Source organism: Aulostomus chinensis, chromosome 8 (genome assembly GCF_037954235.1).
Source record: "Aulostomus chinensis isolate RoL2024-O1b breed Wild chromosome 8, RoL_Achi_v1.0, whole genome shotgun sequence".
In the NCBI taxonomy this organism is placed as follows: Eukaryota; Metazoa; Chordata; class Actinopteri; order Syngnathiformes; family Aulostomidae; genus Aulostomus; species Aulostomus chinensis.
Window position 1 is genome coordinate 18,882,174 of NC_141327.1, and position 22,539 is coordinate 18,904,712.

A 22,539-nucleotide genomic window follows, 5' to 3' on the forward strand; every position below is an offset into this window, starting at 1 on the left:
CACATTGACCTTTTCTCATCTTTGAGAAGGGTTTCACCGTATAAAATTGATTGATATTGATCAGGAGTTGTCAGATGGTATGTATACAATGTTTGTTATTCACCAATACCTTTACAGTTTTTACAAAAAGTAGAGTCCTTCTTGGCATACATTAGCGATGTTTCAAACCGTTAGTCTTAAAGGACATTTTTCAAAATAATGAGCCTTCTTTCCATATCAACATTTAATAAAACTGCAGACATGCACACAAATATATTCTATCTTATCCTATCTTTGTAAGCACTTGCCTGCCTCAAATTTATTGAGTAATCCAACACGAGTTAACAAAATTCTGTGATATTTGTAACAAAAAAAAACAACTAAAAAACAACTTTTTTAAGTATTGATGAAGGGGTGAGCCATGGGCAAAGCAAGAACCTTTAGAATTTTGATCTCATTTGGAAAAAAAAATTGTCGTATTTGTACAAGATTTTGAGATATTTCCAGATAGATATGACGATTTCCATTACGGATTTGTCTCATTTTCAACATTTTGATACATTTTTTGAAAATATCACATGAGCCTCTGTGAAAAACAAACCCAGGCTGAGACACATTTATGGTTTCAGCAGCCAATTTGAATCTGATAGGAGATTCAAGACGTCTGCGCCCGATAAAGGAAACCAATGAAGCTGATCTGACTGTCACAGAGAGGGTCTGAGCCGGTGAGCTGACTCAAAGCACAGCGTCAACGTCTGTGATCAAAAAGTGGGTTAAACAGGCCATGATCAATGGGAGAGGTGTTTTAAGACTGTGATCAGATGGGATGTAATCACAAATGGACACAGCAGACAGAGAGGACACAACAGACATGATCAAGGTTGTCAGACGGCAGGTACCCGCACCCCCAGCAAGTCTGACTGTGTAGTCTCCATCATCCCCACAGCTCTTTGAGTTTTCAGGAACCATTTTTTGTCACTGGCTCATTTTTACTCTACTTCTTATACGTATATTAAATGCAAACTATAATGTTTGTGAGCTAGCAGGGACACATTTATTAGGGGCTCAGGCCCCAATTATGTTTGTTATTATTAGTAGTAGTAGTAGTAGTAATAGTAGTAGAAGTAGAAGTAGTAGTAGTAGTAGTAGTAGTAGTAGTAGTAGTAGTAGTTGTAGAATGGACATACAGATATCATTTTAGCTTTATTTTTCTCTGTCATAGCACAATTTAAATTAAAATATAATCTCAGAAAACAGGGTTCAATAAAACATGATGAATCCAATGAAAATAAACAGATGCTATACATAGTAGTATACATAATGAAGTATAGTGAAAATAAATAAGACAAACTATAAACTATAAATAACCAGTGGCCCGTGTGGTTTTAAACAAGACACTGACTATCAAGTGAAATCCATTACAGCGACAGTGGTGATTATGTGGGGACTTTTGTAATATAAAATACCGTCATTGTAAAGTTCCAAAAACCTCAAATATTGATTTTCTAAATGCTAAAAATGTCATCACGACTCCAGCAACAAGTCTCCTCTCATCACTCGTCCACCGTCCATGTCCATCTTTACTTTTGTTAAATATTCCTATGGAGCAGATGAAATCTGACCTTGGATCAGTGTCTAGTTCATTGCCTGTGGTGTATATGACATGTGTCACATGCTTGCTAACATGGATGTGTGCATGTGTGCTTGTTTGTGTGTGAGTGTGTTAATCTTGCATGACCTCACCAAAGAACAAGAAAGTGCTCCTGCGTGTGTGACCGACACCTGTCTTTAGAAGTGTAAGACATTCAGGTTTAGCTTTTGTGTGTATGTGTGTGTGTGTGTGTGTGTGTGTTTGTCTGTATGTGTGTGGCTGTGTGTTTGGGTGTGTGTATGTCTTTGTGTGTGTGTGTTTGTCTGTATGTGTGTGGCTGTGTGTTTGGGTGTGTGTATGTCTGTGTGTGTGTGTGTGTTGTACAGCTCGTCGTGGTCATGTACACAAGTGGACAAGGCTGCAGGCATCACATTTCACCCAGTGCACGTGTGCTATATGATACTGCAGTGTGTGTGTGTGTGTGTGTGTGTGTGTTTGCTGTGGAACAGGACCTGGGGATATCACACACACACATACACACACACACACACACACAAGCACGCAGAAGACAGACAGACAAACTGCGACTAACAGCTAGTGAAGCATTCAGAGCTTCTGACAGGATGTAAGATTTGGAGCATTTTCAGTGCGGTCTCATCTCACTCTTCATCAGCGGAAGACGATGGAGATCAGAACCGGCTGACGCTCCTGATGTGGACCTGGGCTGTCTCAACGACCGCTTTGCTGAATAATTGATCCATCAGGTTATGTGTGCTTGAAAATGAAGAAGGCAGCGCTGATGGTTTGGATCAGCATTGTGGTGCAAGGTCAGTTCTACTTTGAATCTTTCTGATGTATACTGATGCATGCGCACACACACACACACACACACACACACACACACACACACACACACACACACACACACACAAGCATTTTTTTTCTATTAAACTCCCACTGATCCTGACTTTCTTCTGTTTCACGTGTCATTTCTTCAGTGTCCCATGGTGCTGGGGGTCAGTATGCCCGCAAACTTCTGACTGACCTGATGGAGGACTACTCCAATGCCCTGAGACCTGTAGAGGACACAGACGATGCCCTGAACGTCTCTCTGCAGATCACCCTGTCACAGATCAAAGATATGGTGAGTAGACAGGAGCCAGACTGGGATGTACAATACAACAATGGACCTCATTCACGACGTGCTGCTGGACTTTTGAAACCCTCAGTGTGGTCTTATAGACAGGAGGCAAAGCCTGACAGATTTGTAACTCCTCACTCTTGTAACAGTGAAGTCTTTGCAAGCCTTGGTGATTGTACAAGTATCAAACAGTTGTAGGGAAAGATTTGCAAATAATCATCAGGCTGTGCTTCCTGTCTGAAAGGCTAAAGTGAAGATTGAAATATTCCTCATAGTGCAAAAGACATAATTGATGTTTTAGTTAAATGCTCCCTATGTTCCTTTGAAATTCTCCATTCTGGTCGACAATACTGCAATCAGCTTTTTCCAGCATTTTATTAGAAGGAGATGTTTGATACAAGTGTGCATAAATTGTATTTTTTTGGAGTTTCATGTACATGAGGCCTGAAGATATGACAAGAAAAATATATTTAATTTGACCTCATTTGTCACTATGTTTTTTTGTAATTAGCTTTGATTTGCCTCTTATGATAAGGGACAGCCCCAGTTGAGTATATCTTGAAAGGCTCTTGATTTGTGGTCTCCAAGTTTACCAATTTATAAAAAAAGAAAAATCTCTCTCACACGCACGCACACGCGCACACACACACACACACACACTCACACACACACACACACACACACACGCACGCGCGCGCGCGCGCACACACACACACACGTATTGCAATGTCAATAAGTCTTTCAAACTTAACTATGGAGGGGGTTTTAGGCAACTGTTATGTTTGGTGAGACAAGGTTGCGATTGTTTACTTTATGGACAATAATGCAATTCATCCTTCAAGTACATTCCACCAAAACCTGCAAAATGGCTTCCTGGTTTCTAAGAATGAGTGGGAACACCTTTTACAAAACCAAATAATAGTTAATGGTAAAAGTGTTAAAAAACTTAAAGAAAAAATAGGATTCCTTCAGGGAATTTCTTATGCGTGGTCAGGGGCCACTTGACCAGTGAAGAACTTGAGAAGTTGAATACTGCTATTTTAGCTGATTCTCGAAGTGTAAGAGAGTCAAGAGACCTGGGAAAATTCCCCCCACTTAATGCCTAGGAGTCAGAAGGCACTTAGGTGGTTGTCGGAGGCTTAGTGAGTAATGCTCTGCAATCGCTTCAACTGAATCGTGTTCATTTATTTTGCTCAAGGAGCTGCAGGACAAATGTGTGGCTTCCAGTCATGATCATAACGTGCCGCGTACCAGGGCTGCCTTTAATCCTCAGTTCCTGCTGAGACCACTAGAGGTCACAATGAGAGACAGGAACCACCGGCAAGTTTCATTCACACCACTTAGAGACATGATGGCAGTCCTCTCTCTCTCTCCCTCTCTCTCTCTCTCTCTGTCTGTTTAGGACGAGCGTAACCAGGTGCTAACCACATACCTGTGGATCAGGCAGGTATGGCACGATGCCTATCTGAAGTGGAACAAGGAGGACTACAATGACCTGGAGATGATCAACATCCCCAGTGACCTTGTTTGGAAGCCTGACATCGTCCTCTACAACAAGTTGGTAACAAGAGGCAGATTAAACAAACTTAAAACAGGCAGTAAAGACTGAAGCATTAAGAAAAATCAATGAAAAGATTAAGAAGTGTTTTTTTTTTTAATATATATAAGTTTCTCACCCCAGGGAGAACAACATCATGCGTTGACATGTAGTCTTGCCCTCTGTTTGATTAGAGCAGACGAGGAATCGTCGGGTCCCTCTAGCACCAATGTGAAGCTGCGGTACAATGGGGAGATCGTCTGGGACTCACCAGCCATCACAAAGAGCACATGTGTGGTGGATGTGTCCTACTTCCCCTTCGACTGGCAGCAGTGTAACCTCACCTTTGGCTCCTGGACCTACAACGGAAACCAAGTGAGTATTAACCGGTGGTAGGATCAATCATTTTGTATTATAAAGAATTAGATATGACAAATTGGGCTCAAATGTCCTTTGGGTCAGGGAGGAGCTGACAATATTCTTTAAGGCCAAAGGTCAAAGTCACTGTCGATATCTCAGGAGCGCAAAGAAGAAATTCCTTCGAATAGAGATCAAATACTCATAGAATGACCTGAAAAAAAGCTGGTGGTCAAAAGTAAAGGTTGCTGATGGACACACTTTGAGGAGGCATACAACTATAATTTGGTATTTTATCATCAGTGAATCAGTAAAAAAAAAACAAAAAAAAAACAGCTATAAAACTGCTTCATATAAGGATAGTGAAGTTTTCTCAAGTGTTACATAATCCGAAAAATCACTCCAACTGCATCCTCAGTACAAGCAGTGTACAAATATCTGCTCGCAGATTGTTGGTTCTCACAATAGCAGTGTGTTTATAACTGATGGAAACATGATCAGCAGACGCATGACTGAAATCTCTGTGCTGCTTTTAAGGATGAGATCATGCACCTTGACCACTGGTGGCCATGATGAAACAAAAATATGAGATTAGTAAATGTTTGTCAGAAACACTTTCACATCGTGATCCAGTTCTTTTAGATATTTTATAGGTAGTTTTTGAGCATGTAGATCTTCTACCTGCATGCTCTGAGCGTTTCGTGACTGTTTCATCCATTCCACACACTTCCAGGAGAAGTCGTCCAATACATTAACAAGAGAAGTCAAAACACCTTATAGCTCTACCACCTTCCACGTCTTAACACCTAGTGTATCAAGCTGTGCAGTCACCAAGGAACACTGTTGAGTATTCCTAAATAGCACAAATGTGCCATAAATGATGTTTTTACCTTCAGGCAGATGTCAGAAGCTTTGAGAGTCAAAGGAAAGGTGTTTTCTTTACTCTTTATTTGACTTTTTAAGTACAAAAAGTCCCCTTGGATTTTGGGCAGTTGGAGTTCTCTTCATATGTGGGTTTGGTCTGTTTATCTGTGACGGTCCTCATCAATGCAGAGCGTATAACAACCTTCTCTTTCCGTGTTATGGAAGTGGATCCAGGTCCTCTGACTCTTGCAAACTGACCAGTTTGTAATGAAAATGAGATATAAAAAGTCTTTTATCAGCATGTGTCCATGCGCAGGTGGACATCAGCCTGGAGATGGAAACGGGCGACCTGTCAGACTTCGTGGAGAACGTGGAGTGGGAGTGCCATGGCATGCCAGCAGTGAGGAACGTTCGGATGTACGGCTGCTGCTCTGACCCCTACACGGAAATCACCTACACCCTGCTCCTGAAGCGCCGCTCCTCCTTTTACATCTTCAACCTGCTCCTGCCTTGCTTCCTCATCTCCTTCCTGGCGCCGCTGGGGTTCTACTTGCCGGCTGACTCTGGGGAGAAGGTTTCTTTGGGGGTTACGGTGCTGCTGGCGCTCACTGTCTTCCAGTTGCTGGTAGCTGAGAGCATGCCTCCTGCAGAGAGCATGCCCTATATAGGTTCGATTTATTTAAAGATTTCAGTTCTTCCTTCAGTTCTTGAACTAGTACAACCATTTCCCCTGGGAAAAAGAAGGAAATGAATGATGCAATGTTCATGATCAGTTCAGCTGAAAATCAAGATTATGAGCTACTTAGTCGAAACTTTGACTTTTCCACTCAAAACAATGACAGAGAAAATCAAAAACCTGAAAGGTTAAGTCAAATATTTTGCCTTAAAATAGGAGATCATTTAGCATGACTGTAATCCATGACTTTCTTTACATGATAAAATGAATGCGCTTCCTCATGAGATCATTTTCCTTTTCATTCACACTTGAGTGAATTATTGTTACACACACACAGCCAGCATGGAGGATGAATTGCAAAGACATGCTAAATGGGATATTTAAATTATAAATTTTTTAGGCAAAACTTGAGATGAATATCATTGAGCGCAGAGAACAATTTTTTTTGAGTTACTGTCAAAACACATTGAAAATGACTAAAATGGTGACTTTTATTCAGTATAGTCAATTCATTCCTTCTTTTTCATGCCTTTGAGAAAATGTAAAAAAAAATCTAAACCCATCAATATCTGCGCACCAAGATATTTAGCAGTCAGAATAACTTTCCAAATGATGAAATGAGGGAATTAACTGTCAGTTATGGCCCCTGTTTATGCTTGTTGTGCATTTCCCTTTGTCACCACAGTCTTTACTCCTCTTCTCCTCTAGGGAAGTACTATATTGCCACCATGACGATGATCACAGCCTCCACCTCTCTCACCATCTTCATCATGAACATTCATTTCTGTGGTGCTGAGGCTAAGCCGGTCCCTCACTGGGCCAAAGTGCTCATCATAGACTACATGTCCAAAATCTTATTTGTTTACGAGGTGGGAGAGAATTGCACCAGCTCGGAGAGTGAGACCACACCGCTGTACCCCGAGGAACCCATGAGTGAAAGGAGCTACCCTGATGACCCCTACCATGACGACATCTACCATCATGACAGTGACATGTACAAGTACAGCAATGGCCACAGCGTGCATCATCACAAACAACATCACAAAAGGCAGGCAAACGGGAACGCTAACGGTAGGAATCACCACTACAACAACCACAACAACCTTGCCTCCAGACTGGAGAGGGGTGAGGGGAAGCGAGAGCGCTACCACCTCATCAGACGGGATGATCTGGATTACCAGGCTCCTCCGCATCCATCAAACCTGCAGCACTTGAACGGAGGGCTCAAAGAGCAGCTCCTGTATCCCTCAGAGAAACATCAGGTCCCAGCCTGCCCCTGCCTGCAACACAATCAGGTGTTTCTCTTTGTAGTCACTTTACCTCTCTATCTGAGCACTAACGGTTAACCTCAGCATTGTGTTTGCCTGAGTCTCTTTCATTGAAGAATTAACAGAGTGTATTTTGCCTTTCAAGTACTTACAAATAAGTGCCCCCAAGACTTTTTCCACTGCTGCATCACTTATTTGTGACTCCAGAATGCTGAAAGAGCCAGCCATGTACATCTAGCTTACCCTTTAGCCACCAACAACAAACAACAACCAAACTGTTGTAAAACACTTTGATTTGAATAAATAATGAACAAACTAGAGCTGAACATATGGATGGATCAACAAATATATGGATTATATGAAATGATGTGCTTGGATAGACATTTTTGGACCATTTTGGTGTTGTTTGTAGATGGTTACTGATTCTTTCTGCATCCTGGAGTCACAAAGAAGTGATGCAAAGGTGAAAAATACCTTTGTTAGTTTATTTGTGTGTACTTGAAATACACTTTTTAGGCCAAAGTAAAGCCTTAAGCTTCAAACTTCATCATCAGTCTGTCACTCCTGCAGGTGGTGAAGAACATCCAGTACATCGCTAACTGCTTCCGCGAGCAGAGAGCCACTTGCATCAAGGCGGCCGAGTGGAAGAAGGTTGCCAAGGTGATGGATAGATTTTTCATGTGGATCTTCTTCATCATGGTCTTCCTCATGAGCATCCTCATTATCGCCAAGGCATCCTGACGGCCACCACCACTCTAACACGTTCTTCATCATTGCTGGACCAAAACTGTTTTGACTGTAAAGATACTTTATACGTCAGTATCGTGCTCTGTGTGTGTGTGTGTGTGTGTGTGTGTGTGCGTATATGTGTGTGAGTGTTTTCTTTGGTTCATTGTTGTGTTTTGTTTGTGACATAAAGAAGAGGGTCACTGCATCCTAATATTTCAACACAAGGGAACTCATCAAAGCCTCTTAGTTAGTTAATGTCAGGTGTGCTTGCATGTGTGACAAAGCAGTGGAGCGGTAAGACAATCTAGGCTTAAACATGCGTGGACCATCCATTATTGATGAGCTAACAGCCAGCTATCGGCAGGGCATTACTTATATTACATCTTAAGCAACCGGATGACGTGGTTTTTCCAGAGTCAGTAACAAGGAAAACCTCAAATACTCATGAAAGAAGCAGAAAGAGGCCAAAGTTCATGGACTCTGGTGCTCTTTTACCCATCGTTCACGTCAGAGGAGCACAAAGACTGGATATTAAAGCCAGGTTATCGTCAGAGAAGGGATTATATAAGCTATGAAGACTTGAAAATGAGACTTTGTGATGGAGGATGAAGGTTCATTTTTCTAATTTGACTAATGTTCCACAGTTTTTAGTCCACATCTTAAGAGCTACCTCCTGTAAATGAAGGTTGGATGTACTTGCAAATCTTTTGTCGTCGTTCCTGTAACGATACCTGACACCTCATGATCAGATATTTTATTTTATTTTTCTTAAAAAATACAGGTTTTACAGGCTTTTTAAAAAAATTAATAGATGTCTGTTTTGGACAGGTAAAACAACAATTAACAACGTTGAGTTTCAGACAGTACAGAACAAAATTAACTGAACTTTTGAAGCATCTAATATAATTTAAAGTATTAAAAGCAAGGTTATGATGAACTCTAACAGAGACTGATATGCTTTTATTCATCAGAACAATGTACATTGTATGTTTACTGCCTGACTCCTTATTTGTATCCCTGTTAAATCAGTTTGTTATACAAATCTGACATGAGCTTCAATTCCTATTTATCCTCCAGAACTCTTAATTCTTGTATTTTTGCACTTAAAATCCCATGTGACTGCTACATTCTCTCTGGATCACTGGTTTCTCCAGGCGTACAATCCTGACCTGCTTAGCAACATGAACTCTTATCCAGTATTAATAGCAGTGCAGATATATTTAGAAATCCTTCACTGGAAGGAAGGAGATGTAGCTGAATGTTTTGAAGGATTTTCAAAACGTATGAACTTATTTGTGTCACATAAACTCTCATTGAGAAAAATATGAACAACTTAAGGATGTAACAGGGCCTGCTAGTGAGTTAGCTTGCCTTAGTTGCCATCCAGAGGGCAGATTCCGCAGTCATGGAGTCAGTGACATGCAGGCTGGTTGGCCAACTTTAAGAATATGATTGTGCAGTCAATATAGATTTTGATGCTGTAAAAAAAGAGAAAAGAGAAGAGTTGAGAATTATCAGAGCACAAACATGCATAAGTGCCAAAGAAATGCTTATAAAGACACAGGGAGGGAGTTTAACAAAATATATTTGAGTGCATATTAAATATGATCAACATTAGAACCTAACATCCTTTTAAGTTCCCTGCTTTACTACACAGGAAAATGAAATGGACAGTAAGACGACTCAGATATTAAGATTCCCAGATCAAAACAATTTACAGCTTCTTCATAAATCACGAATAGGTTCTGGTGCCTTAAATCTGAAATTATGTTCAGATAATCTGCTGTATGATGATGGGATGATGCCACCAAATAAACAGTAATTCCTCATAATACAAGCTTAGAAAATACAATTACTGTTTCCAGAAAAATGTATGGACATTTATCCTCCTTGAATAGCAGAATATGTCTTCCTGCCATATCTAAATAAACTGAAAAACATTTAAGATAATAAGCTACACAATCAATAACCAAAGAGGAACTGACTCCCGCTTCCTTATGTTGGTGTTGATAGATAAGTGTTGTCAGCAGACCGCAGCCTTGAGGCCACAAAGTGATAAAAAAACCGTCAGTAACCTGTCAGACTTGAGAATGGCGTCGCTCTGCCTCCATCTGCTGGGGCATGTAAACAAATACACACCATGTGGTAGTAAATACAGTTTGAATCCTTATTTGAACGTTGCAGAGGCAGCAAATAAAACATGGTCAGCGTTTTTTCTGTCATTTTTATGAAACTTTGCTGGAGCCGGGAGCATTTATTGATCCCTGGTAAAAGCTCGTTTACAGGACTGAGACGTGACAATCAAGTCACTAGACTTTAATCGTATTGATCCGGAGCAATTCATGATGCAACCGCCCCCCGGCCCCCCGTCTCCAAGCCTCAGGTGGACCATGGCCGTCTATAGAGGAGCGTGTTTAGTCTGAGATAAGACCTGTTGGCTTTACTGCCTCAGAGACAGACAATTGGGCTTTTCAAGACTGATATTCGAATCCTGGTGATGACAATGGCTAGAGGTCAGAGGGGTTTGACATGTCACTGAGGAGTCACGCCCACCCACATCCTTTTATAGAGGCAGCTCGCAAATTCTCAGCAGAAGGAGTAACAACATGTCATCTATTAGCAAGCAGCTGTCCTCTATTACCTTTCCAGGTAAGTCTGGATTTGTTTGTCTTCTTTCTTCATTAACTGAACACAACTCAGTGTCCTTTATTTCATCTCTTCAGGCAAGAAGGCCTTGTCCTCCTCCTCTGAGACGAGGCTGGTTCTCCTTGGGAAGACTGGCAGCGGGAAAAGCTCCACCGCAAACTCGATCTTGGGTCGTAAAGTCTTTGACTCAAAGGTCAGCAGTTCCTCGGTTACCCAGCGGTCCCGCAGGGCCTGTGGAGAGTGCCGTGGTCGACACCTGACAGTCCTGGACACTCCTGGAATCCTGGACACTCATTTGACTCCCCAGGAGGTGCAGAGGGAGTTAAGGAGGAGTGTTAGCCTCTTGTATCCAGGGCCCCATGCCTTCCTTCTTGTTATTCAGATCACTAGGTTCACTCAGGAGGAGAGGGAGGCAGTGCGACAGATCAAACAGGCAATGGGCTCTCATGCTTTGAGCTTCTCTGTTGTGGTCTTCACCCACGGGGACTGTTTGGAGGAGGGGGCATCCGTGAGGAACTTTCTGATAGATGGGTGCAAGAACCTGGCTGATCTGGTGGCTGGATGTGGAGGGAGGTACTGTGTCTTCAACAACCACAGCACTAGAAACAAGGAGCAGGTGTCTGAGATGCTCGCCTTAGTGGACAGCGTGATGCAGGGTAATGGAGGAGCCTGCTACAATATCAAGATGCTTCAGAAAGCAGAGGAGGATCTGGCTGAGGAGTTGCAGGAGGAGATGAAGCTACTGAATGAGAGGGAGGAGCAGCTCAAGAGGAAGCAGGAAGCTGTGATCAAAGAGAAGTATGAAAGAGAGCTGGAGGTGATTCAGCAAAAAAGCAAGAAGGAGATAGAGGAGCTGAAGAAAAAACAGGAGCAGGAGAAGGTGAGAGAGGAGAAACTGGCGAGAGATTGTGAGGAGGCCTTTCGACTGAGGATGGAGGAGATGAACAAACGGGAGAGAGAGAAGAGGATTCAAGAGATGGTGAGAGTGATGGAGATCCGTAGAGAAGAGGAGGAGAGGAGGGAAGCTCTCCAAGAAAAACTTGCAACAGTGACTAAAATCCTGGAAGAGGAGGCTGATAAGGAGAAGAAAATGAGAAAATCAATGGAGGAAAAGATCCAAAAGGACAGACAGGAACATGAAAGGAGAGAACGTGAGCGGGAAATTCAGCAAATACAAAAGGAGCAGGCCATCAGGCAGAGGGAGGAAATGAAGAGGGAAACTTTGCAAAAAGAGTTGGATAAACTCACCCAGCGTTTGGAGGAGCAAAGGAGGATGGAGGAAGAGAGGAAAAAGGAAATAGACACACTGCTCAGACGCGAGAGGGAAGAGAATCAGAGAGAGAGGGATATACAGATGGAAAATCAAAGAGCAGAGAAAAGACAAAGCGAAGCCCTCAAGCGGGAACTAAATCTCACCAAGATGAAGATCGAGCAACATAAAAGTAGAGAGGAGAAGCTCAAGAGTCAGCTGGAGGAGAGCCTGAGGACAGGGAGAGAGAGGTGTGGTGAGGAGAGCTCCACGCTGGAGAGGCAGTGTGACGAGAGGTGTTCAGAGCTGAGCAACAAGTCTGCAGAGGAGCACAGCACACTGACAACCGTCATGGGATATGTTCAGGAAATGGGACTGCTGGGGCTGAACATAGCGCTAGAGAAAGCCGGCGCTCCCTGCTGCATACAGTAACACACCATCCATAGATAGTTTTCCATTTAAGCACATGCATTCAACTTTAATAACCACATGACCTCGTTCTCCTAAATAATCACCGTTCATCCTTCAACTCACTGTTAGAAATGAATACCCATGTAAAAGTCAAATTCAACAAATGGATATAATTCTAATGTGTCCTAAATTATAAGCATAAAAATAGTACCAACTCTCAAAAAAGGGATGGAGATAATCTGATTATCGAGTCCCCGCCCGCTGCCTACTGACTGTCTGTCTCTGTCCCCATCATCCAGCCTAAATCTGTGTTTAAACCAGTCGCTGTTACAAGTAATAAAGATCAAATGTTGCTTGAGTCCTGCTCTCTACGTTCCTCACCAATGATCAAACTCCAGCTACGCTAGCTGGTAGTGACTCCAGCCCAAAAAAAACAAAAAACAGTCTGATCCTCAGTGGCAGGTCTTTTGTTTGTGTGTGTGTGTGTGTGTGTGTGTGTGTGTGTGTGTGTGTGTGTGTGTGTGTGTGTGTGAGTGAGAGAGCGAGAGAGAGAGGAAGAGAGAGAGAGAGAGAGAGAACGCGAGCTGTGGGAGAGGGGGTATTAAATTCACTGTGTGCTGTGTTATCTAATACTAGCTGGAGTAGAGGCAATCCAATAAGCTGTATTAGGTTGGTTCAAATTGAATGAATATCCTAATTCAAGAATTTAGGAAATATAATTAATTAATTATGGGTCCATCAATACTGCGTTCAAGTCATTTGAAGCAGCTTTTCAGCCTGGAGATATTCCAAAAACAAATGAAACACTGTCTTTGAGTGGATTTCTTTTGACTGGTGATTGGAAAGTGTGACATTCCAGATCTTTGGTGCTCATAAACTGGTACTGTCTGAAATGTGAGGACGAGTGTGCGGAACATATTTGCCTGATCACACGAGAAACCCAGAGTTTGCTCATTTTGGATCTTGCTGGTTTACAATTTCCAAACAATGACCAGAATAAGTCAGGGGAGGTGGCGGAATCTAAGCCCTGGTGCGCACTTTCACAGTTACACTACAGATATTTCTGGGGTTTGTGAGTTATTCCAGCCGACATTTGCTGTGGGCTGTATGGAAAAGGTGTTAACATCTTTCACCTTAAAAGTTGTCTGTGCTGGTGTGAAGATCTGTGGCACCAATTCAGAGTCGCTACTCTTCCAGGAATAAAACACCAGTGAAAATAAAGTTGGCCTCTATTTTACTGTCGAATTTACAAATAAATTAAGTCAGTGACGGCTGGCAAAGTTAACACCTGTATTTGAGGTGAATAACGATCAAGATTTCAAAACGAGGAGTGTTTAAGGATTATTATTATGGATACAATATTTAGTACGGATGAGGTCTGCCTCCTAAATATTCTCCTCTGCTCCATGCTACCCCCTCCACTGAGTTTCACGAACATTAACCCGATAGTTTTTGTGTGACCTGCTGGAGGAAGGTCAGTTAGAGAACGCACATCTTGGCCAGAGTCAACATAATAAAACTCTGTTCTTGTTGTTTTTTTTTCTTTTCTATGTTAACAGTTATTGCCCAAAATTTCGGGCTCGTTCATTCGAGAGGAAAATTTCAAATTTCTTCATAAAGAGAAAATTTCTCTTTGAAAATAAGTCAACAAAGCACGAGTCATATATTGAGCGGCTTTGATGATCACCTTTAGAGTAAAATGAATTACCGGTAACTCTCTGCGTTGACTCCTCTATGGTGTAATGATGCTGGGAAAGGCAGGACTTACCTTAATCAAGTATGGCTGGAATTAATATGACGGGCAGATGAATTAACCCATTCTCCATGAATAGTCTGCTTTTCTATCGACTTATATGGGAGCTGTACAGTCAGCAGCAGGTGTGAGGTGCTTTGGGTCTGGAGAAGATCATCACGTCCTTCGTGACTGAAAGCCTCCTTCAGTGGACGATCAAGACCATCTGTCTGTCTCTTAACAGAGTGGAAGAGTGCCAGGGGACGTATGTTTGGATCCACTATGCCCCAGAAAGCGTGCCATGTAAAACCAGGACTCTGGAAAAAGAGCCTGCTGGAATCAAAGGTAAAGAAGACGAAGAACTTCAAGCAGCATTTTTAATGTCAGCATACGTCTCTGCGACAAACTTTCACTTCTACTGTATTCGTCTCTGATAGATATCCCAGAGTGGAATGCTGTCTGGTCAATAGATGAGAAGTTGTTTGAAATCACTCTAATCCCAGTTAGAATGTTCCCAGATCCTCAACCTACACCCTCGTTAGCTGGTGTTGTGTGAGGTCCTGGACAGCAACGGCGAGCCTGCAGGTAACAGTTCACCCTATTGCCTCTGGTCACATGGTATGTTTCTATTTTCCTTTGAGCACTGCTTGTACTATAACTGAAGAAATTTCCTTGTGGCATTCCTGAGATATTATAGTCATGTGAGGTGAACATGACCTTTGACCTCTACATTTTTTAAAATTCATTCCTAAGTACCACTAGATGTTTGTGGCAAATTTGAATCGATTTTTTTCCCATTGTGTTTCGCTGGCTCAGAGGCCTGAAAATAAACCAATTCCCCCAAATGCTTTGTGAAGAGTTTAGGGTTTTTGCCTGATCGACGCTGAACCCTTCGAGGAAAAGATTCTGGTACATCAGGCTGTTGCATCAACTTCAGCACCAAGGAGATGAGGAGGGATGGAGGAATTCTTGAAGTACCGACACAACATGCAGAGTAATAAATGCCATTGAGAAATAGGGTGGCATCTGCTTCCCGTGTAAACACAGGCACATCGAGGAAGCAATCGGAATGTGTCACTCTCAGCACAGCCTCCATCTTCCCTGACATCACTTAGACAGTAGGACAGGGAAATGTTAGAGTTGCTGCGGCTGCTTGGAGGACAGACGTCCTGCTGCCAACTGTGACCCCTACATTGTGACCGGGGTCATGATTGAAACATGTCTGCTGGAACCCTCTGGGGGATATGATGATGTGAAAGAGAAGGTCACGGAGCAGTAAGAGGACACGCCAAGAGGTTTAAGTGCTAAATGTACTCAAATTTTGCACGTGTTTGGTTTATTGTTACATTAAACACGACAAACGTAATCTTAAAAGCCACAGGAATTATAGAAATACACAGAAATGGAGAGGAGTCACATTGGATAAACAAGATCCGGTCAGAACAATTGTTTTTTTTTTGGAAAAAAAAGGAGGTGAAGGGAAGCATTTCATTGATGTCATTAGTGTCCTCAACTCTGTGGTTGATAAATCAATACATCTTAGATGCTCTGGATTTATTGCTGCTTTTGTTGTTAATTATTTCACCCACAAAAAGTTGCTTCAATGCACTTCGGACTATTTTTCCAGCCTGATTAAAATGTAATCACCCTAAAGATTTTGACAGCATGGTGTTGTGCTGAGGACTGTTAGCTGCACCTAAGTTCAGCACAGCTGGGACAAAATAAAATACGAGACAAATTCACACCGGACTCAACATGGACGAGATCATGCAACATCGATAAAATGATGTTTGCTTGTCTGAGATGGGAAGCCTCAGACTCAGCTGTGTATGAGCAGTGGGTGCCAGCTGGTGGTGCATGTGGTTCCCTGTAAATCTGCTGTGCGGTCAGAGCAGCATCACCACCGCCTCAGTCCGGCAGCGGCAGGACGCGCGCTTCACTTCCAGCTCCGTTTCACCTGTGTTTTCGTCTTATGATGGTGCGCGTGGAGGCCGTTCTTCTTCTTTTAGTGCGTAAAACCAAACTATGAACAACACAACCAGCTTGGCACCGGTAGGCGCTGGTAGCCGGGAGCAGTTACCGGCGTACCGGACTTTAACTGGGTGCGTCCTGGCGCTGCTCATCATCTGGACGCTTCTAGGCAACTTTATGGTGTGCGCAGCCGTTTGTCGCTTTCGGCACCTGCGTGCCAAAGTCACCAACATCTTCATCGTATCTTTGGCTCTGTCGGACCTCCTGGTCGCCGTACTGGTGATGCCGTGGAAAGCTGTAGCTGAAGTGGCCGGTTTCTGGCCGTTTGGAGGGTTCTGTGAGATCTGGCTGGCTTGTGACATCATGTGTTCCACTGCCTCCATCCTCAACCTGTGCGTGATTAGCGTGGACCGGTACTGGGCCATCTCCAGCCCCTTCAGCTACGAGAGGAGTATGAATAAGAAGGTGGCCTCAGTGATGATAGGGGTTACTTGGACACTCTCCATGGTCATCTCCTTCCTTCCCGTGCAGCTGAACTGGCACCGGGCGGAGGTCAGCGTCCCGGCCGTGGAGGATCCGGCATTTCACGGTAGGAGCGAGAACTGTGACTCCAACCTGAGCCGCACATACGCCATTTCCTCATCCCTCATCAGCTTCTATATCCCAGTTGCTATAATGATAGTCACATACACTCGCATCTACCGGATAGCCCGGATGCAGATCCGAATCATCTCCTCCTTGGAGCGGGCGGCCGAGCGCGCGCAGAGTTGCCGCTCGGACGCTGCAACTCCTCACCTGTGTGCAAACATCAGCGCCAACTCCTGTCACTCTGACACCCCCGATGCCAATCAGTCACACCGCGAGCTTAAAGTCTCCTTCAGAAAAGAGACGAAAGTCCTGAAAACTCTCAGCATCATCATGGGTGTGTTTGTCTGCTGCTGGCTGCCCTTCTTCGTCCTCAACTGCGCTCTGCCCTTCTGTCCCGGACCAGGGGCCCCGGGCACCCGGCGTGGCACTTACTGCGTCAGCGAGAAAACCTTCGATGTTTTCGTGTGGATCGGCTGGAGCAACTCATCCCTGAACCCGGTTATCTATGCGTTCAACGCGGACTTCAGAGACGCATTTCTGCGCCTGTTGCGCTGCCGCGGACGACGCTGCTGGACCGAGACGGCGATGGCGAGCAACGAGGTCGGACACGTGAAGCAGGAGAGCTCGATGAACGTTAAACTGGACATTTCTTGTGCGGTCAACACCCGGGGAAGCGAGGACAGCGGGAGCACCACAGTTACTGTGTTTTGTCACAGGGGGACAACCTCTGAGCAGGCGGTGGACACGCAGGAAAGCAACGATAAGGACAGACTGACGCAGATACCCATATAGGTGACACAGAGACCCATATAGGTGACGCAGAGACCCATATAGGTGACGCAGATGACCCCGTGTGAGGGGCTCAGACGCACGTGGCACGCTAGTTTGGCCTCGCAAACTGTGACTGATTCCAAGTTTGACCTCATGTCTCCAACAGGGGACTCGGACAAAATCAGACTAGGGATGAACATAACATTGTACTGTTGGTACTGGACGTTATGATGTAAAATAAGCTCAACTTTTAGGAGGAGCTGTCATTTTGTGTTTTTTATCAACAGCAGCATTTTGGTCATATATTAATAATTAGTTATTTTACGGCTTTCAAAAATGAACATGAGGGCAACCTGTACATTTCAGGAACAAATTTGGAGCTGAGTCAGGGAAGTGATGTTGCCTTCCAGCGAAACAGGAGCGATGTATACAATATTTTATTATCGGGCCTATTTTTTCTGTTATAAAGTTTAAAAAAAATGAAAGAAGACTCAAAATGAAGTTTATTTAAATGAGTTTCCTTTATCTTCACAGGGAAACATCACCGAGTTCTTAAGAGGTTTCTGATCAAATTGAGGAGAACAGTGCAAAAAGTAAATCAGAATGTAAAAAACAAACAAACAAACAATCAAAAATATTTTCTGTTCACACCAGGCGGTGCTATGACTAATCAGCCCCCAAAATTGAAGTTTTTTTTTTCTTCACGGCCCATTTTACAACCCTCCACCAGCGTGTTTTGTGAAAGCCAGCTTCAGGTTTAGTGTAGACCTGACAACATGACTTGCTTTTTGTAATAAATCACATCTCTGAAGTGATTTCCTCAGTTTGAGAGATGAAATTATTCACTTCACCCTTCACAATAAAAGCATTTCAGTTTAGAATTACCAGTGAGGACACTGTTGTACTGTGGTTTTGTGTCCCTCCCCCCATCACGGTGAGAGAGAGTCACCAGGATTTCTCTGAATCTCTAGAAATGGGATTATATAACACAGTCACATTAGCACCAGTCAGCTGTGCATCTTGGCGGATGCACTTCTGCCCCCCCACCCCCGCCCCCCTAAAAGAAATGGACATGAATAATTTGTAAAGGTTGTTCCTGTGAAAGATGCTCTGAAAACACAGAAGAATTTTACGGTGACAACCTGCAAAAACACAAAAGTGAAAAAGTATTGTGTAACTGTGTATTCAGGAAATCTGACGGAGTATCTGGGACTACAAAAAATATATATAGACGGAAGTACGCTGCAACTTACAGACGCACAACTCTTCATTTTTGTTTCATGAGACTGCCTTGTTGGTGTTAAATATGAAAACGCGTGTTTGAACTACTCGCAGCCACAAGCCTTAATGGAACCCGTAAGAACTTTATGAGTCACCCCTGAGCTACCGAGATATTTGCAGGTGCTCATATTTCCATTATGAGCAGGTTGGCACCTTGCAAGGCAGCACCACTAGTGACCAGTGTGTCAACACTCTAAAGGGTTTTGAACGCTGCGCAGGAGGAAATGCGCTGTAAAAATCCATTCCATCCAGTCCATTTACTGCTGCAACACTGAAAGGAAAGGTTTGAATTTTTACCCTCATCTGCACCCTTGTCTGACAATGGAAGCACTAAAACGCCTTAGTTGTAAAAGTTTGAAGTGAGTGTTAGCTTAGCATAGTATAAAAACAAAGCTAGAATGGTGGAAACACCCCCCCCCCCCACCACCACCAACACCACCACCATTCACCTTTTCTTTTTCTTTTTTTGCACAATGAGACTACAAGGTTGGAAAGACACAAATATTTTCCCCAAGTCATGTGAATAAAGCAAATAGCAGGGTCACACATTAAAGGAACATTGTGTAGAATTTAGTGCTGACTAGTCGTGAACTTACACACTGCAGTCAAATCCATCCTGCCCCCCTTGTCCAAGTGTGACGGAATGTGTGCGAGGGTCTTTGGCAAAGTTTCCTGTCTTGTCCCACAGCAGTGATTTCTGCCGCCACCTAAAACCTGAAGCCTGGTCAGTTTGAGGGAAATGTACACATTCCAGCACAAGTGGTGAAATATTCCTTTAATTTAGCACATGTTTTAGATCAATGCAGTGAAAATCCTAATTTTAAAATTTCATTTTGCAGTTAGGGGAATTAGCAAGACTCCGTGTTTGTGTCTGAGTTCATCCGGATCATTCAGGGGAGGGAAATTGTTTTTATTCACATGAGCAGCCTCGATGCTTTTGCCGGAGCTTGGAGCGTAAACACACGTCGTCCGAAGGCGTCTCCCACCGTAAGAATAGTCGGCATACCAAAGGGGACAAATACCAACTGCATCACTGTGTTTGTATGACCTTTGATCCGCGAGTCATGTCAGTGAGACGGGACGGGCGACTTTCTCCACAGAGCGTAATCTTTATGCAAACATACACAGGTGCACTTTTGGAGGTTGAGTGAAATCAGTGCATGCCTGGCTTAGTCAGGAAAGAGCTGGCTGGGGTCTCTGAGTAATACTGAAGCCATGACATCTATCAATAATTAATCAATCAACTTTTATCCAAGCAGCAGCTTTCATGCTGGATAGTGCAAACAAAGCGGTTTCAAGATGACTAAATGCTGTAATTCTCTCCCAACGACACAAGCTTACACCAGCGGGAGCGCGTCGTTGGAAGAAATAAGAGTCGCGTGGTTCGGTTCAGTTCAAGTTACGATCACAAAAACAGGTGAAGTCACTGTCTCCTCAGACAACCAACATCTGAACTCCTGGTTTTTTTGATCAGCTGAAAAGTCCCAACTTTCCTGCAGAATGAAGCACCTTCTATATCAGAGATTACCATGTAAAAGACCCCACATACTTTGGGTTTACCTGAGCGGCGTTTTAGTGTGGGTTAGGGTTAGGAGTTGTTAACTGAGCAGTTGTTGTTGTTTTTAAAAGGCCTGTAACAGCATCATGGTCTTGCTCCTGTCTGACGTACTTGCAAAGTTCATGACTCCATCTTGAAGATCTGAGACCAGCCGGACTGGTTTTGTTCTCTAAATTGCAACTTAAAACCCTTCTTATTAACCCGGCGGTTCATTTCTTTTCGTACACAATCAATTTCACGCTTTGATGCTTTATTTAGATTTCCGTATCCTTTTATTCTGCCTCTGTTGTGTTTGCCAGGCTTCCGTTTGATCCGTATGGTTCATTTAATATTAGGCCTATTTGAAATATTTATACTCTATATGTATATTTTAATAGTTTCTGTGTTTTACATTTTAACTGTCCCACTACGGAGTCGTCTGTAAAGCACTTTGAATCAAACTAACCTGAGCAAAACAGAATATTGAATGATTGATGACATTTGATGGATAAACTATAAGGACAACAATTAAAGTGATTTTTCACTTCTTTTATACTAGAAAGAAGAGATAAGAGACAAATGAAATATCTGAAAGAAACATTTGAAAAACGATGTACTGCCTGACTCTTGTCTCGTTCATCTGTCTCCATTTCTCTCTCGTCCCGCCCAAAACGAGCCGGCTGCATTAACGTGTCTGTCACGAGGGTTGAATTCTCCCGAGGAAGCTGTTCATGGGTCACATTGTCGGAGAAGAATTTGAGAGTAAAAGGAACCCGTCGAGCTGCAGGCAGGACCAGAGTTTTTGGGATCCGTTTGCTTCAGGAGGCTCATAGTAATGAGAAGCCTCAGGATCAGGAGATTTAGCATTCAACGCCAAACGGGCCGACGGCGACCCAGCAGCCTACGGATAAAATCCAGGCTTCGAATCACGTCTGTCAAGTTTAATACCAAGTTTAGCTTTTAAATGAAAACTCCACGTGTGTGTGTGTGTGTGTGTGTGTGTGTGTGTGTGTGTGTGTGTGTGTGTGTGTGTGTGTGTGTGATTTGCTAATCAGTCGTTTCAGAAGTAAATAGGTCAGATAAGACAAGTAAACAGGTCAGGACTTTGAGCCTGTGTGTGTCTGTGTGTGTGTCTGTCTGTGTGAGAGAGAGAGAGAGAGAGGGAGAGAGAGAGAGAGGGAGAGAGAGAGAGAGGGAGAGAGAGTGTTAGCAGAACATGAGAATTCAGTTAGGAAATCTGGAGATGTTTAACATTAAATGAATTAAAAGAGAAAAATTGAACTTGAAATTCTATTGGAAATATTTTTGTTTCCCTCATAGATGTGTGTACGTGTGTGTGGGCGGGGCAGCCAGTGCAGCTGTCGGCTCAGCTGCTGCTGCGTGAATCACTTGAATTATTACTACAAGGTGTCAGACAGGCTGTCGGCCCACTACCACAGTGTCCTCACGTCTAAAAGAGAGCTGAGAGAGAAAACAGCGAGAGATGACTTAGTTTGAGTCCTGCTGGATGGGAGATGAGCCCCCCCCCCCCCCCCCAATTTTATAGCCTCCTATATTTTATATGAATATCTCACAAGAAAATTCTTTAAAAAAAAAAAAAAGCTTCTATGTCACATGACCAATTGACTTCAAATCAACACCAGACATTTTTACCAGAACCTATAAATGAAAGGTGGGAAAAATAAAACTGTTTCAAGATTAGTAGCACGGTCGACCCACCCAGACAACGTGTAAACTTCACAAAATCAAATGCTTTCTCAGCAAAGACAAATATTTTGTTGTGAAAACTTATGTCCCCCCCCCCCGTTTACAAGCACAGATATGTTTTACTACTTCCACTACTTTATTTCCACAGCACTTTTCATTGACACACTGTAACTCCATGTGCTTTGCAGCAAAGAGAGAAGAATATAAAAAAGCCTCTGAAAAGAACATAAAGATTCTTATTAAAAGAGAAAACTGAAAAAAGAACTACTAGACTCGTTATCTCTCTCTCTCTCTCTCTCACACACACACAAACACACACACACACACACACACACACACACACACACACACACACACACACACACACACACACACACACACACACACACACACACACACACACACACAGACTTGTTTCCAGTAGCCTTTGTCCCTGCAGTTCCGTGGAATCAATTATTGCAGCATTTGGGAGTTTTACGAGCTAATCAATATGTTTTCTGTCTG

The 22,539-nt window shown here is 43.2% G+C and overlaps 3 protein-coding genes across 3 annotated transcripts; all 3 read left to right on the forward strand.

Annotated features, from left to right (window-relative positions):
* The first annotated feature begins 2,303 nt into the window (after window positions 1-2,303).
* chrna9a (cholinergic receptor, nicotinic, alpha 9a) lies at window positions 2,304-8,169 on the forward strand. The gene is made up of 7 exons (XM_086210204.1): window positions 2,304-2,397; window positions 2,569-2,714; window positions 4,114-4,268; window positions 4,443-4,623; window positions 5,786-6,137; window positions 6,854-7,440; window positions 7,984-8,169. Exons 1-7 carry the CDS (start codon window positions 2,352-2,354, stop codon window positions 8,152-8,154), a joined length of 1,638 nt encoding a protein of 545 aa, XP_086066330.1. The 5' UTR covers window positions 2,304-2,351; the 3' UTR covers window positions 8,155-8,169.
* Window positions 8,170-10,746: 2,577 nt separating this feature from the next.
* On the forward strand, window positions 10,747-12,670 carry LOC147257510 (uncharacterized). The gene is made up of 2 exons (XM_086210205.1): window positions 10,747-10,791; window positions 10,866-12,670. The coding sequence occupies exons 1-2, from the start codon at window positions 10,749-10,751 to the stop codon at window positions 12,467-12,469; spliced, it is 1,647 nt and encodes a 548-aa protein (XP_086066331.1). The 5' UTR covers window positions 10,747-10,748; the 3' UTR covers window positions 12,470-12,670.
* Window positions 12,671-16,087: 3,417 nt separating this feature from the next.
* On the forward strand, window positions 16,088-18,348 carry LOC147257511 (D(1) dopamine receptor-like). Its single transcript, XM_086211486.1, has one exon. It carries the CDS (start codon window positions 16,206-16,208, stop codon window positions 17,529-17,531), a length of 1,326 nt encoding a protein of 441 aa, XP_086067612.1. The 5' UTR covers window positions 16,088-16,205; the 3' UTR covers window positions 17,532-18,348.
* The last annotated feature ends 4,191 nt before the right edge of the window (window positions 18,349-22,539 follow it).

What these genes read in the sequence shown, in the direction of transcription:
- LOC147257511 (XM_086211486.1), top strand. Translation starts at nt 16,206, where the DNA reads ATGAACAACACAACCAGCTTGGCACCGGTAGGCGCTGGTAGCCGGGAG.
- chrna9a (XM_086210204.1), top strand. Translation starts at nt 2,352, where the DNA reads ATGAAGAAGGCAGCGCTGATGGTTTGGATCAGCATTGTGGTGCAAG. An exon ending in TGTCACAGATCAAAGATATG is followed by an intron (nt 2,715 to 4,113) that starts GTGAGTAGACAG and finishes CTGTCTGTTTAG; the next exon opens with GACGAGCGTAACCAGGTGCT. An exon ending in GGACCTACAACGGAAACCAA is followed by an intron (nt 4,624 to 5,785) that starts GTGAGTATTAAC and finishes GTCCATGCGCAG; the next exon opens with GTGGACATCAGCCTGGAGAT.
- LOC147257510 (XM_086210205.1), top strand. Translation starts at nt 10,749, where the DNA reads ATGTCATCTATTAGCAAGCAGCTGTCCTCTATTACCTTTCCAG. An exon ending in GTCCTCTATTACCTTTCCAG is followed by an intron (nt 10,792 to 10,865) that starts GTAAGTCTGGAT and finishes TCATCTCTTCAG; the next exon opens with GCAAGAAGGCCTTGTCCTCC.